Source organism: Aptenodytes forsteri, unplaced genomic scaffold, assembly GCF_000699145.1.
Source record: "Aptenodytes forsteri isolate BGI_AS27 unplaced genomic scaffold, ASM69914v1 Scaffold81, whole genome shotgun sequence".
Taxonomy (NCBI): Eukaryota; Metazoa; Chordata; class Aves; order Sphenisciformes; family Spheniscidae; genus Aptenodytes; species Aptenodytes forsteri.
In genome coordinates, this window is record NW_008795259.1 from 6,510,990 (window position 1) to 6,525,429 (window position 14,440).

General features: G+C 37.2%; 1 protein-coding gene across 1 annotated transcript in view; it reads left to right on the forward strand.

Moving 5' to 3' along the window:
- The window catches only part of DROSHA (drosha ribonuclease III), a 74,784-nt gene that overhangs the window by 44,856 nt on the left and 15,488 nt on the right, over nt 1–14,440 (forward strand). The window contains exons 18-24 of the mRNA XM_019472044.1: nt 1,571–1,709; nt 2,381–2,441; nt 4,380–4,439; nt 6,426–6,525; nt 9,305–9,407; nt 11,869–11,939; nt 14,146–14,190. Of these exons, the coding sequence (XP_019327589.1) occupies nt 1,571–1,709; nt 2,381–2,441; nt 4,380–4,439; nt 6,426–6,525; nt 9,305–9,407; nt 11,869–11,939; nt 14,146–14,190 (579 nt within the window). The remainder of the gene's footprint in view (nt 1–1,570; nt 1,710–2,380; nt 2,442–4,379; nt 4,440–6,425; nt 6,526–9,304; nt 9,408–11,868; nt 11,940–14,145; nt 14,191–14,440) is intronic.

Sequence of the window (14,440 nt, forward strand, 5' to 3'; positions counted from 1 at the left end):
TCTTAGAGGTCTTTTCCAACCTCAATGATTCTATGATTCTATGAAAGTTACATTAAACAATTGAGCATCTCGTAGGATTTGGTTGTTTGCTGTCTGCCTTAATTTTAATATGAAAGATAAAAATGCAGTGATGGAATTCTTCAAAATGTTGAGACGAAACTCTCAAACCAAAAAGCAAATTGCAGTCGAAAAGGGGAGAAAGCATAAAAACGAGTGTGTCAGCATTAGTCAAATTAATGTTTAGATAAAGTACTTTTTAATGCTTGATCCCTATGCAAATTTATTTAAAACCTACAAACTTGTTCTAGAAGAGAAAGAGCTTTTTAAAAATGTATATAGCACCAGTCACCTACTTAAGCGTAGGCCATATTGGATGTATAATTTTGCATTGATTTTTACCTGTTTCATCATGATGTATTCTTTTTAAAGTACAGACTGGGCAAGAAAGATTACACTAATTTAACTATTTAGAGAAGTTGTAATGTGTCATCCAGTTCAGATGGAGCAGAATTGGAGAATGTGCAATTATGACAAACTTATTAATATTAGTGAGGAATTAAAAAAGACTTGGAGAAAGTTCTTATTGTTGATTAAATGTAATTTTACTCTCTAAGTCTTGCGTTTGGAAAGCCACAGACAATGTTTGAATGCACTACTGGAATGTCTTTGCTCACAGTCTGCAGCACCAGTCCTGCAAGTGTTTCAGAAGTAACTTTCTGCAGCTTGAATTTGCCAATGTATCTCTTGTTTTATATACCAGGTGTGTGTACACATACATTTATACATACATAATATTTTTAGGTGTTTATGTGTAAAGAAAGAGAAAATGCATGAGTTTGCAGGATGGAGTCATAAAAGCTAGCTGTAGTTCTATTTACGGCAGCCATTTTTGTAGTGGTGGTGTCAGCAGCAGAGTAAGCTTTTGATAATGCTAGATGGTACAAATGTAAAACAGGAGACCAATCCTGCCATTGCTGTTCTTTTCTAGTTGAAGAGTGGCCCTGTATAGTCATGAGAGAAAGAGTTCTTCTGTGAATAACCATGCCAGAGATAATATACTTGTTTCTTGTTGTTTGGTTTTTTGAAGTAGGAAAGTTTTGTAGATATTTAAATAACCTAAATCAAATATGTGCATCGCTGAGAAGCTCTTTTTAGTTGTTCATATTTTTAATATGAATATTTATGCTGCAATGTTAGAGTGAATATATGTTTAAATAAGCAAATGTATTGAAATCAGGTCAGCAAAGCTGGTAAGCAAAACTCTTAGGGCAAATTGACAGTTCATGCTTTTTCTCTTCTAAACTAATTTTTCTTTAAAGAAAAAAAAACTGTTGAAAGTTAATTAGTTAAACTGATGATTGGGCATAAGTATTGCTTCTTTCTGACATCTGAAATAGTACATCCTACATTTAAATTGCTGGAACCAAGCTACTAATTGACGACATCACTTCGTAGCCTTTCTTCAAACTAAAAAATAACAATTATTAGCTACCAGTCTAAGGTATTTTTTTTTCTTGCATTTGCAAAAATACATTTAAGACTTCTTTTTCCTGTATGTGCTACATTATAGCTTGCCATGACTCATCCAAGCCATCACTTAAACTTTGGAATGAATCCTGATCATGCCAGAAATTCCTTATCCAACTGTGGGATTCGACAGCCAAAGTACGGAGATAGAAAAGTTCACCATATGCACATGAGAAAAAAAGGTATGCTGTTACACTGCTACCATCTTTCTCTCACCTCACACTTAATCAGTAAGAAAACCTTTTGTCCATTATTATTTCATTGACCATTGTTCTTCTGAGAGATCCCTTCAGTGGAGGATTTCAATGGTTATACATAGACACCAGTGAGATCTTTCTAAAAGACTGGATTTTGCAAATTAGTCAACAAGTAAAGAGTTGAGAAAAAGCAAGGATAATAAATGGGAGGATGTATTTTCTTGGGTTTTGGCAAGTATTGTTTTCTTAATTTGCTGTTCAACATAATGAGCAAACTGGAGGATATTTTGTAAAAATGTCTTATTAGTGTGAAAATATGTGGTCTGTCTGCTGCAGAATATTCTTTACCCCTTAAAAGTATATTCAGCTGTAATGAAGTAAATTGTTTATTGTTTATGTAATGTTTGGAATGTCCTTTTCATGCAAAGGTGGTATTTTTATCTGGCTCTCTGAATGCAAAAATACTGTAATGGGACTGCGGTCAGTTAGGCAGAGAACATCTGTAAGGATTATACTTGCTGTAAGTAAACCCTGTAAATAACAGGATGATCTTGTGTACAGCAATTACAAAGTAACATTTTGAGTAATTATTTTCTAAGCCTATTCAAATTGAATTAGTGGTTGTTTATTTAATAGTGCATTATTTATATTTCTAGGGATAAACACCCTGATAAATATTATGTCCCGTTTAGGACAGGATGATCCAGCTCCTTCCAGGTAATGAAAATAATTGTTTGCAAGTAGGGAAGTTATTGCAGAGGGAGGTGTTTAATAGAAACAACCAGCTTACTGTCAGCAACAGCTTTGGCAAATAGTTGAAATGAAAAGTAATTTTGAATTGACTTATATTATGAAGATGTGCTGAACCTCCATTAGCAGTGACATCGTAAATGTTTGGTCATGCCTGCAGAAAACTCCTGAGGAAGGTTTTAACAGATAATTTTATCATTTTTGTTTATCCTTGAAATGAGGACAATGAAAAGGCTACCTTTTTGCTTTCTTCAGACTAAAAACCAAGATTTGTTGTTATTGTTATCATTGCTATAAATTGGATTCTTCATCACGTTTCCTTACAGTAGTACCTTCCTGGCATGGCACCTAGTTAACGTGAGTGTGATACTGAACATGGGCTTTGCTGATTTACTGGTCCAATTTAAAGACACATGCAAAAACCATTAATGTTGTAATGTAATAATCCTTAAACGGCTACTAAGAATTCTGCGCAAATAAATAATGTTTAAGATGTGGTTTATAGCCACAGGCACCATATTTAGCCAAAGTGAATAAACAAAGCTCATACGGCTAATGCAAGAAACAGTTCCATGTGAAATCTCCTAAATGCATGAACTAGAGGGCAGAGTGTGTTTTAGGTAACTGGTGCTATAACTGGGCCTTTTAAGAGTCATCATTTTGGAGGAAGCTCGGGAATGGGAGAAGTTGAATTCTGAATAAATTATTGTTGCAGTGTTCCCCAAATGCTGTTTCAGCTAGACCATGCCCTTTTCTTTGAGAGTCTGCCTCAAGCTTATTTCAGCCCTCTTAAGATAACGTGAGATAAGGCTAAATTGCATTAATTCTTACAAAATAACACACAAATATAAAATCCCACTTCTGAGAGATCTGTGTTTTCTGCTATGTTGCTACACAGAGGAGTTGCAGCATTGTTCACACTTTATTGTTTTACACAGCAGAGGTATACTTGAATTCTTTCAGCCCATAACAAAGGCCTGCTATTTCAGAAATTAGACTAACTACATAATTGTTGGGGGAGTGCAAATTGCAACAAAAGCTGTCAAACACTTGAGAAGGATCTTCTGGATTAAAAAAAAAAAAAAATCCTGTGGCAATGGCTTTAATTCTATTACAATCACGTGTGAAGTCAAAATAGTGCTACTTACATGCTTTGTGTAGAGCAGAAATTTGTATATAATTGAAGACAAACTCCCCTTCTTTTTCAGCTGCTGTGTCCTGTTAGTCCTTTGTAATATAAGCAGGCAGGAGGAAATGAAACTTTATGCAAAACAAAGGAAAATCAGGAGCAGTGATAGAAGAAAAGGAAACACAGGAAATAAAAGATTCTACTAGCTTAATGGCATCTGTGAATGCATCTTCTTGTACAGCCATTTTTATTTTGGAGCTCAAAGGAAGTTACAGAAAACAGGGCATTTGAAGGTGCTATGAAAAATGAAAGTACTTACTCCCTTGTAGCTCTGCCATACCAACGAATCTGTTGTAGAGTCATCACACCCTGCAGGTGTTGATGTTAATTACGTACACTTCCCTAGTTGCATGCACGGGACTGAAGACGGGCTGTTTGTTTCAATCACCTGGTGCCCTCTGATGGACAAAGAAACCTGACCTCAGTGCCAGTAAACGGTACTGTTTCCTTTCTCCATTTGTTAAGGCCTGACAATAGCTCAGAATGGAACATATGAAAATTTCAAAAGTGGTGGTGTCAGTCCTGAGCTTCAAGATTCATGTAGTTGTTACTCTGTTTTGGAAAGGTTTGTAACCCAGAGAGGGTGGGGGAGGCTGCAAGAATGTCCGTCATGGCTGATTAGCAATCAACTGTGATTTGTTCTATTTTAATTGTATTGTGTAAATAACCAGCATGTGTTACTTAGTTGATAGTAAACCTTAAAATGCCTTTTTCAGGATTAACCACAACGAGCGTTTAGAATTTCTGGGAGATGCTGTGGTGGAGTTCTTAACAAGGTAAATGGGGAATTCTTCAACAGCCCTCACCTTTGTATGTCCTTGTCATACCGTCGGGCTTACTAGGCTTTGCAGTGTCTACTTTATGACTGTGTATGTTTGCAGTCCTGCCTGATATTTAGAGCTGCACATCTGCACGCAGCTCTCTTGAAAATGCCTTCAGTACTGACAATACAACAAGGAAGATTACAAAATTAAAAGCTAGAATTTCTGTTTCATGGAATGCAATTTGAAGTTGATGGGGGTTAGAGATTGTTCAGCTACAGACAGGTTGAACTCTGTACCATTTTTTTAAAGGAAAGATATTTTTCTTAGCACGCCATTTTGTTTCTGTGGGTTCTTTTTCTCTAGCTGCAAGTGAAAAGCATTTATTGGTAATATTGCATGTGTTGCAGTTTTTATATTTCTAGTTATTAGGGCTATAGCTTGCATAATGTCTGTATGTAAATAAAATAGTTGAGCACAAATGTAACTTATTTAGAAGTAATAATAAAAAAACATGGTTCATCAAAAATTGTTCCAGTTTTGGTCTGAGTATTCTGAAATCAGTGAACAGTACGGGGATATTATCAGTTACCTCCATTGGCCTCTCTTACCTGAGTACTAGAGGCAGGCAGCTTGAACAAAATAAAGATTATAATCAATTTTCAGCTGCTTTGTTCTACTGTTTTTAATAGGGGATTAGTCTTGTTTACTGTAAAGCTTCTCTTTCAGCAAGTTTATTATATGAATAACAAAACTGCCCTTACATCCCCTCTCCTAACCCCTACTAGCCATTAGCTACTCAGTATTAAAAGCTATTAATTAATAAATATCTCCCCTGCCCTTAAAACCCATGGCCTTTTCTCTCATACAACAGTACAGGCTGATAAGATGGAAGACTTGCTGATTAAAATGTCTTGCATTTTTCATTGTCATTGTTCATCAGCCATCAGTTGACTTTCTGAGCTAACTTTTGTCTCAATTCAGAAAAAAACTGAGCTACATTTCTCTTCAATAGAGCATGTAAGCACCTATTTAAGCCTGATTTTTTTTTTTTTTTCCCAACTCTACTTCAGGTCTCTGCTTTTGTGAATTATGATGCTTGATTAGATTGCTTCTAAGCTTAATAGTAATTTTTGTCCTTAAATAATCTTGGATCCATCTGCACTTTTCTCCCTGTGTACTGGGTTAATAAAATATTTTAATAAACAGTGCCATCCACTGCCTTATTTGTGGGGTGTTGAAAACCCTCTCTGTATTAACTTCTTTCTGACATGGGTTAGATAGTCATATATGAAGATATTCAGAATCATTTATCCCTTACTCAGATCTTGGTTGGATCACTGAATTACTTTTTTTGTGTTGTTATTGTTTTATGAAGTATCTTACTTGCATGATGAGAAATATTAAAAGCAGTGGAAAGCCTGTGATTTTTACTCAGTTTTTTTTTTCTGTGGTATTAATGACTTCACACATTTGATAAATACAGACTGTTGAGTTCTGTTCTTTGGCTCTGTTAGCATCTGTTAAAGTACTGTAAGAAACTTGTAAAACAAATATCCTGAGTAGTGGTCCAGCCTGAATCACTAGTATCATCTTAAAGCACTGCCTACCTGCGGCACGGAGTTTCTCAAGGCTGACAGTTCCCTTGTGCTTTATTTCTCAGCATCCTCTGTGTGTCAACATTGCTGAACCCACTGCTGCTGTTAGGTAGAAACCTTCAGACGAGGGAAGTGTGTGTTGTTGCAGGGATTTAGAGATTATGTGCTGCCCACTATAGAAACAGCAGTCTTCCTCCCCTGCTGCCAACGCTATCCAATCAAATATTATTGAGCATTGGTTTAATGTTTGTTTCTTTACCTTACCTCAAGCTGAGTTGCTACCTTGGGAAGGGACCTGTGTTACTAGCTAGGATCTGAGGGAAAGGCACTGTTCCCTAGAGGCACATGTGGTTCATCTTTAACCAAATGCTGACAGCATCTGATTTGATTTTTGTTTTGCCAGTGTCCACTTGTACTACCTGTTTCCCACTCTGGAGGAAGGAGGATTAGCTACATACCGCACTGCCATCGTACAGAACCAACACCTGGCCATGTTGGCTAAGGTACAGTTTCATACGTCTCTCTATTTGACACCCATAGGTAGGGTACTATTAGTGCGTGGATTGCTTCTTGAGGGATCTGCCTGCTTTGACCATCAGTGTCTTTACCGTGTTTTGTGTACAAGATTTGGGATTCAGGAACTCTTTTCAGTTTGAAAGTAGATTTTAAAGATGAAGTAGGACTTAGTGTTTTCTCCAAAACATGTTTTCAGGAGGAGTAATTTTTGCAGGCAGAAGGATAAGGTTTTAGGATGCTTATGTTGAAGGTGTGTGTCTATTTACCTTTAAATTGCAAAGGTAATGAAGCTGATAGTAGAAATTTAGTGAAGAAAAAGATAGAAACTGGCTGTTTATAAAAGGACTTCCTGATAGAATATTTAGGGAGAACATGGCAGCAGGTGGTAGAGAAAGTGGTGAAAAAATCATTTTGTCTGCTCCGTAACCTCCGCAGTCATTTTCAGATTTGCTGTGAACTGTGGAAGGGAAATACGTTAGAAAGGCTTTTGGTGAAAAGTTGTATTGCCTCGTGGGAAAAATTGAGATGCCTCTGAATTTTATTGCATTTAATTCTGTGAATGACAGAGCTTTTTACATTTCTACATGATACTGGGGGGCAGGAATATGATATAGAAAGTTGATTACGTCTCTATTCATAGATAATTTGGTATTCCCTTAGTCATATTTGATTTTATTAGCATGTTTTTTTAAAAAACAGTCTGAGACTTACTGATGTAATAAATTAAGCTGTGCATGCACGTATGCGTGCACACATGTCCACTCTGTATTGCTGATAGTTTTCAAGTGCTCTTTTAATCTTCTCTGTTCATATTCACACAGTAATTTAAACAAGCATATCTAATCTTGAGATTTTGGCAAAAACTGCATGATTTCTAACATGTCATCTTTTTGCTCAGTTCTCAGGAGACACATAGGGTAGGGAGTGAACACAGTCTTTTTCCTCCAAAGCTTTCTTTAATGATTTAGATAAGCATGAATTGATTGAAATGTTTCAAATCAGGGTTTTGTTTACAAATATGGTATTGAACTGCCTGGCATTTGAATTCATGTTATTATTTTAAAACCTGCATCAGGAAAGCTCATGCATTCTTAAAGCTCTGTTCACAGCCTTTATCATTGAACATGGACAACTTTTGAAAATTTTTATTGCAAAATTTTTTGAACTGTATTTATTTTTATTAGATACAACTGTAAATATTAGATATCTATACATTCCTGATTTCCCAACTTACCCTTTTTTCCTCTCGTATATCCTATATGACCTTCCTGGTTTCACTCCCTTTAATTATCCCCTGCAGTGTCATGATGCATTCAGTTTACTTCCTCAGTATAATTCTCAGCTCCTCAACTTCTCTTGTGCATGTGGAATGCTGTTTTAATTGAGGATCAAATGACAAATTTCTGTAGCTTCTAAGGGACATTGTAGCAGGAATTTTAAAAATAATCTGAAACGTGTTATGATCAAAATTGAGAAGCAAAACACATGCAAAATATGCTGAATGCAAGCTCCCAAAATGGAGATAAGCCATTGGAGGGAGGGGACACACACCAACACCCGAACAACTCCAGTTAACATGAACAAATGACAATAATCTGTAAGAAGTTTTAATTTGATATAAAACAATTAATGTTCCACTTCTATGTTGACTCTAACGAGTGCTCCCTGCACTTTATAAAGTGCGATGGAACATCGTAAGTGGTAATTCCCTGGGTTATGGAGCAGTGAATAGGCTCTCATTCATTGAAAATGGAAGACTCCTTTTTTCCAATTGAAATGTGTCTAAACCACATACCTCAAGCAACTTAGTCTCCACTTTTACATCTTAAATATACTCTAGGAGGATGAAGTTGAAAGTTAATGAGAAATTGGTCAGTAGAAACTTACACCCTTAGTTGGGAAGAACCTGTTCTCATACAGACTTTGCAAGGTGCACAAACCTCTTCTTTAAAAATCTCAATAATGGTTTTGTGTGAAAAAGATGAATATGTAAAGAGAACCTAGTAGCTCTTGCCTGCATTTCTATAGCAGAATTATCATATAAGATATCTGACTCGCTACCTGAGATTCTGACTGGCAAGCAGAACTATGGTTTAGGCAACAGATGAATGTTAATGATGCACATTTGAAAGAAAAAAGAAAGCTAGGTGGCACTGCAGATTAAAATATCAGTCTTCTGCTTGCAGTGCCCAGAGGATTTTGTTACTGCCACCTGTTGACACTCTTAAAGGAAAAAGCCAGATGTTCACTGGATTATGTCTACCAGAGTTCTGTTCCTCACTGTTGTACTTTATCTTCTTCTTGTAGGCAAAATCTTTTTCCTCAGTGTTAACTCCTCAACCTTTGAATGTCCCTTTGGCATTTTTGAAGGCTAAATCATATGAGGGCAAACTACCAGCAAGAAACACAGCACATTGCACCATCCAGCCAGTATCAGGCTGTTTTTCTGTCATAGCCTCAGCTCCTCCTCTTGAACTTATTCCTAAATCTCACTAGTAACATGTTTTGATCTGGCTTCCCTTGACAATCTGGTTTGATAATTCCTAGCTTTCCCACGCTATCACAGTCTAGTTGCTTGCCTCTGATAAACAAATATGAAGTCCTCTAATTTTAGCCTATGTCTGAACTGAAACTATGGAGAAAAGCTTTAAAGTTCCCTCAAACCCAGTTGCTGCATAATAATAGTGTAATTGAACTTTAGTGACTAGAAGTGGTACTCTTGTACTTCTGAAGCCATGGTTTTAACTCTTTCCACATCTTCTGCAGAAGCTGGAACTAGATCGATTTATGCTTTATGCTCATGGTCCAGACCTTTGCAGGGAGTCGGATCTCCGCCATGCCATGGCCAACTGCTTTGAAGCCCTAATAGGTAAAACATGTATCTGTGTGTGCAGACAGTTATGTTTTAATATGTCTACATGCCATGTTGACTGGGATGGAGGTGACGTGGGTCTGTGTTGAGTAGTGTCAGTAAGGATATGCGATAGTAAAGCTTCTTAAATCTTCTTCATCTCTTCCCGTCTCCTGCACACATGCCACATGTATAACATGATGAGTGTGCAGTATTACAATGAAAATCTCATCTTCCGTATCCTGCCTCCCATGCACTGAAGACGCACCCATTTCATGCCGTTGCGGCGCAGCACTTCTGTCCATCACCGCAGAACTCCACCTCTCATGCACCACCATGGCCTGCCACCTGCAGTCCTCTAGGGGGAGGAGTTCAGTCACCGTGGCCTGCCAGGAAAAGTGCAGGTTCACTGCTTCCAACAGTACTTGCACACACCTGCAAAATGGGGAGCTGCACTTCAGCCCTGAATTTTAAACTCTGCAGCTTGCTTTCTGAATGCACCAGACATTCCCAACCAAGTCACCAGCCCACTTCCTCTGTGCCCTGCTAACCTTCTGTGAATTAAATGTGACATTTGCCAAGTAAATATTTTTTCGTCTTTGCATTTTCCTTACAAATAAAAAGCATGGCAATATGCCATGGTTGGTGTAATAAAGCTACCAAAACCCTCTAGCTGAGGATGAAGGGGAGTTGTGTCAAATTTGCTGTTGGGCACTAACATGCTGGTTAGAGACTGGCTGCGTTAGTCGATAAATTTATGTTGGAGAAGAAATCAGGACTGCCTGACCACAGTTACCCAATAAGCAAGCAGTAAGGCAGAAATCTGATCCGTTATATCCATGCAAGCTCTATTTTTATAAAACTTTACCTGTTTGAATACACAAAGCAAGCTAAATCTCACTGATTTGGCTTCATATTCATCCAACTGTACTGTACATGGTATTAGCTATGGGAATGGTTTAGCCCTGATCCAGGTCTTTACATACTACACAAGCTCCTAAAGCATTTTGTCCTGCTTTGAAAAATAGATCATAGTTGGCTTAGACTTCAACAGTTCTGTGCATTCTGCCTTGGGCCAAATTGCATTTCATCTTATCAAGAAATAAGAGTTTTCTTTTTAACCCTATTTTGCTTTCCATGAGTGCTTTGATCTTTAATTTAAAAATAAAAAACAAACAGAAAAGGAACACTAGATATGTATCTGTGGGTTTGTTCATATACTTCAGCTTGTCTAGGATGTCATGATGAGGACTATTTGGCAAGCACTGAGATTTGCTAAGAGAGCAGGTTTGCTGTTTAACCTCCAATGCAAAGTTGTTCACAAAGTTAATTGAGCAATAAGATTTTGTCAGGGCCATAGCTAAAATCTGGGAGTTTGTTAAGGGACTATAAAACTATATGTGGGGTCTGGAGCTCCTACTTGAGAACCTTTGTAAAAGTCTGGTGCTTCTTCCCTGTGATGAAAATAACCAAAAGTATAAGCAGGCTGCCTAGGACCTGTTTGAAATTCTGTGCTCTCATAATATGCCTCTGGCAAGATAGTCTTATAAACCCCCAAACTGTTCTCCAAAGAGTCCAAAGAAAGTAGTTGACCTAGCGAGGAACTGAAAGGAAAGAGGGGGGAAAGACACAGCAAGGCAAACCATGTTCTCCCTGTATGTGGGAACATCAACTCCCTTTCTCTGTGTTCTTCATGTAGCTGTTTTCCCCTGCTTTTATACAGATGTGCTTACAAGTTTGAGGTTTTCAGAAGCCCTCCTGTAAAGAGTATCAAAGGACAAAATGTTGATACTGAATTTATAAAGTGCCTGTGCAGATACAGAGTGTATATGGTACACACAAAAAATATAATATGCTAGCACAAGTTTTGCAGAGCTTGTTACTAATGGGCATGTGGAGGGCTAGTGAGGGCTGTATATGCAGTTAAAAAAAAAAAAAAAACAGAACCATAATCTCCAGAAATTGAGACATGCAGAGGTGCAGTTTCCAGTTCAGACAATGTATTATTGTGATACTGGAGAGACATTGAGGTTTGGAATAGTCCTGACACATCATTTATATTGCAGAATGTAATGTTGTTGAAAGTACAGAATAAACGAAAATTATTTGCTAACTATTGAAATGTATTTCATGGCTTTCACTATCTACGTATATGGTATAGTTAGCTGACTGGAAACTACTTTTAGAAATAAATTGCTTCTAGCCTAATTTGTTTAAACTTTGCTCTTTGGATGTATCATTTTCTATCACTGATTTAACTGTTTCAGGGTTTTCTGTGCTTTTTATGACCCTTGATTTATGTTGGTGTTTAACATGCTTTAAATTTCTCAGAAAATTAGTATTACTACAGAAAGCATGCTTTTAAAAAATAAATGTATTAGAGATGAAGGCGGCAGAGATCTTTGACTTCCCTGTGCTTAGTAATTTTTTAATTACTAATGCATTATTGGACCTTTGATGTATTGGTCCCCTCATGCAGGAGCTGTTTATCTAGAGGGGAGCCTAGAAGAAGCAAAACAGTTATTTGGACGTTTACTCTTCAATGACAAGGTATTTATATATTTATATGATTTGATTTCCGATTTAAAAATAACTGAAGACATGCTTTCTTGTCCGTTGTTTTACTTGAGAATCACAAATGAACAGGAACACACCTCTTGTACTTAGTTCCTGGAAACTGAACGTAGCATAGTGCGATTAGGACAGCAAGCTGCACTGGTTCAGGCAAAAAAATTACGGTGTTTCCTCAGGTGTGCTGTTTGTTGGTTGGCTTAGGGAAGGGTGGGTGGCGTGGGAAACCTGCAGACTTCCGTTCAAAGTGCTGCTCTAAAAACAGAGATGGGTGCTGTGGATTCAGGCGGCATGCTTTGGGGAAATGATGCACGTGTAGAGCGACTATTCCTGTTTCATCAGTTAAATCCTCCCACCCCTAAAAGTTTTAAACACATCTTTGAAAAAAAATACAGGGGATTTTATCCAACATTTACACAAGTGCTGCTCTAACAGAGATGGGTGCTGTGGATTCAGGCGGCGGCCTTTGGGGAAATGATGCACGTGTAGAGCGACTATAGACATGCAGAGGTGCAGTTTCCAGTTCAGACAATGTATTATTGTGATACTGGAGAGACATTGAGGTTTGGAATAGTCCTGACACATCATTTATATTGCAGAATGTAATGTTGTTGAAAGTACAGAATAAACGAAAATTATTTGCTAACTATTGAAATGTATTTCATGGCTTTCACTATCTACGTATATGGTATAGTTAGCTGACTGGAAACTACTTTTAGAAATAAATTGCTTCTAGCCTAATTTGTTTAAACTTTGCTCTTTGGATGTATCATTTTCTATCACTGATTTAACTGTTTCAGGGTTTTCTGTGCTTTTTATGACCCTTGATTTATGTTGGTGTTTAACATGCTTTAAATTTCTCAGAAAATTAGTATTACTACAGAAAGCATGCTTTTAAAAAATAAATGTATTAGAGATGAAGGCGGCAGAGATCTTTGACTTCCCTGTGCTTAGTAATTTTTTAATTACTAATGCATTATTGGACCTTTGATGTATTGGTCCCCTCATGCAGGAGCTGTTTATCTAGAGGGGAGCCTAGAAGAAGCAAAACAGTTATTTGGACGTTTACTCTTCAATGACAAGGTATTTATATATTTATATGATTTGATTTCCGATTTAAAAATAACTGAAGACATGCTTTCTTGTCCGTTGTTTTACTTGAGAATCACAAATGAACAGGAACACACCTCTTGTACTTAGTTCCTGGAAACTGAACGTAGCATAGTGCGATTAGGACAGCAAGCTGCACTGGTTCAGGCAAAAAAATTACGGTGTTTCCTCAGGTGTGCTGTTTGTTGGTTGGCTTAGGGAAGGGTGGGTGGCGTGGGAAACCTGCAGACTTCCGTTCAAAGTGCTGCTCTAAAAACAGAGATGGGTGCTGTGGATTCAGGCGGCATGCTTTGGGGAAATGATGCACGTGTAGAGCGACTATTCCTGTTTCATCAGTTAAATCCTCCCACCCCTAAAAGTTTTAAACACATCTTTGAAAAAAAATACAGGGGATTTTATCCAACATTTACACAATTGCATAATTAAAGTCTGATCTAGTCTTGCATACTGTATCTTAGATCACTGTTAGCTGGAATTTATCCCGTGTAAGGGCTAAGGAAAGTAATTGGTACATACTGCTGGGACAATACACGTGGCAGTGGTGAGGGGACAAATTATACAGTCTTTTCCTTCTTGAAAGTCTCTGAATCTGCAAAATGACAAAAGAAATAAATACTTAGAAATAAAAAAATTTTGAAGCCTATTGTAACTCAGAGTTTATTTGCTGCTCGGTGCCTGTAGTGAAGGAAGCCTATATGAAATAGAAGAAAATAAATGTTTTTCTTTTTTTCTTTTTTAGTCCTTGCCTTTGGTGAAGTCAAACTTGCTACTGAGGAGTACTTGCAAATAAAGTTAGTCCTGAGGCTTAAACAAATCTTTTTCTTCCTTTAACCACTTTTTATTTGGTTCAAGGATTTTTCCAACTCTTTGACACAAGCTAATTGGAAGAACTACAGGCAGTTTGAACAGCAAATACACGATTTTAAAAATTAGTTTGCCAGCACTATTGAATTTGCAATAAGCAGAGCCAGCATCTGAAATAGTTCAGTATTTCAAGTAATGACATTTTATTTAGTACTGTGAAATTTGTTAAATGACTCCCTTGAGCATTAAAGGCATCTATCAATGTTTGCAGGACCTGCGGGATGTATGGCTTAATTATCCACTACACCCACTCCAAGTAAGTGTATCCCTTTCTGTAATAAATTTCATAGCTCTGTTTTATTTTCAGGGATGCTTTTCCATAGGTTTCCATTGTAATGACATCTCAGAAATTGCGCTAAAAAGTAGCCAAAGGAGTGTATATATTTGCCTTTGTGTTTGATTTTGTTGTTTGTTTGTTGTTTTTTTTTTTTTATAATAAGTCTCTGCCTCTCTGAGGATTAATCATTCACCTTTCCTTGGCTCATGTTTGATATATAATTGTGCTT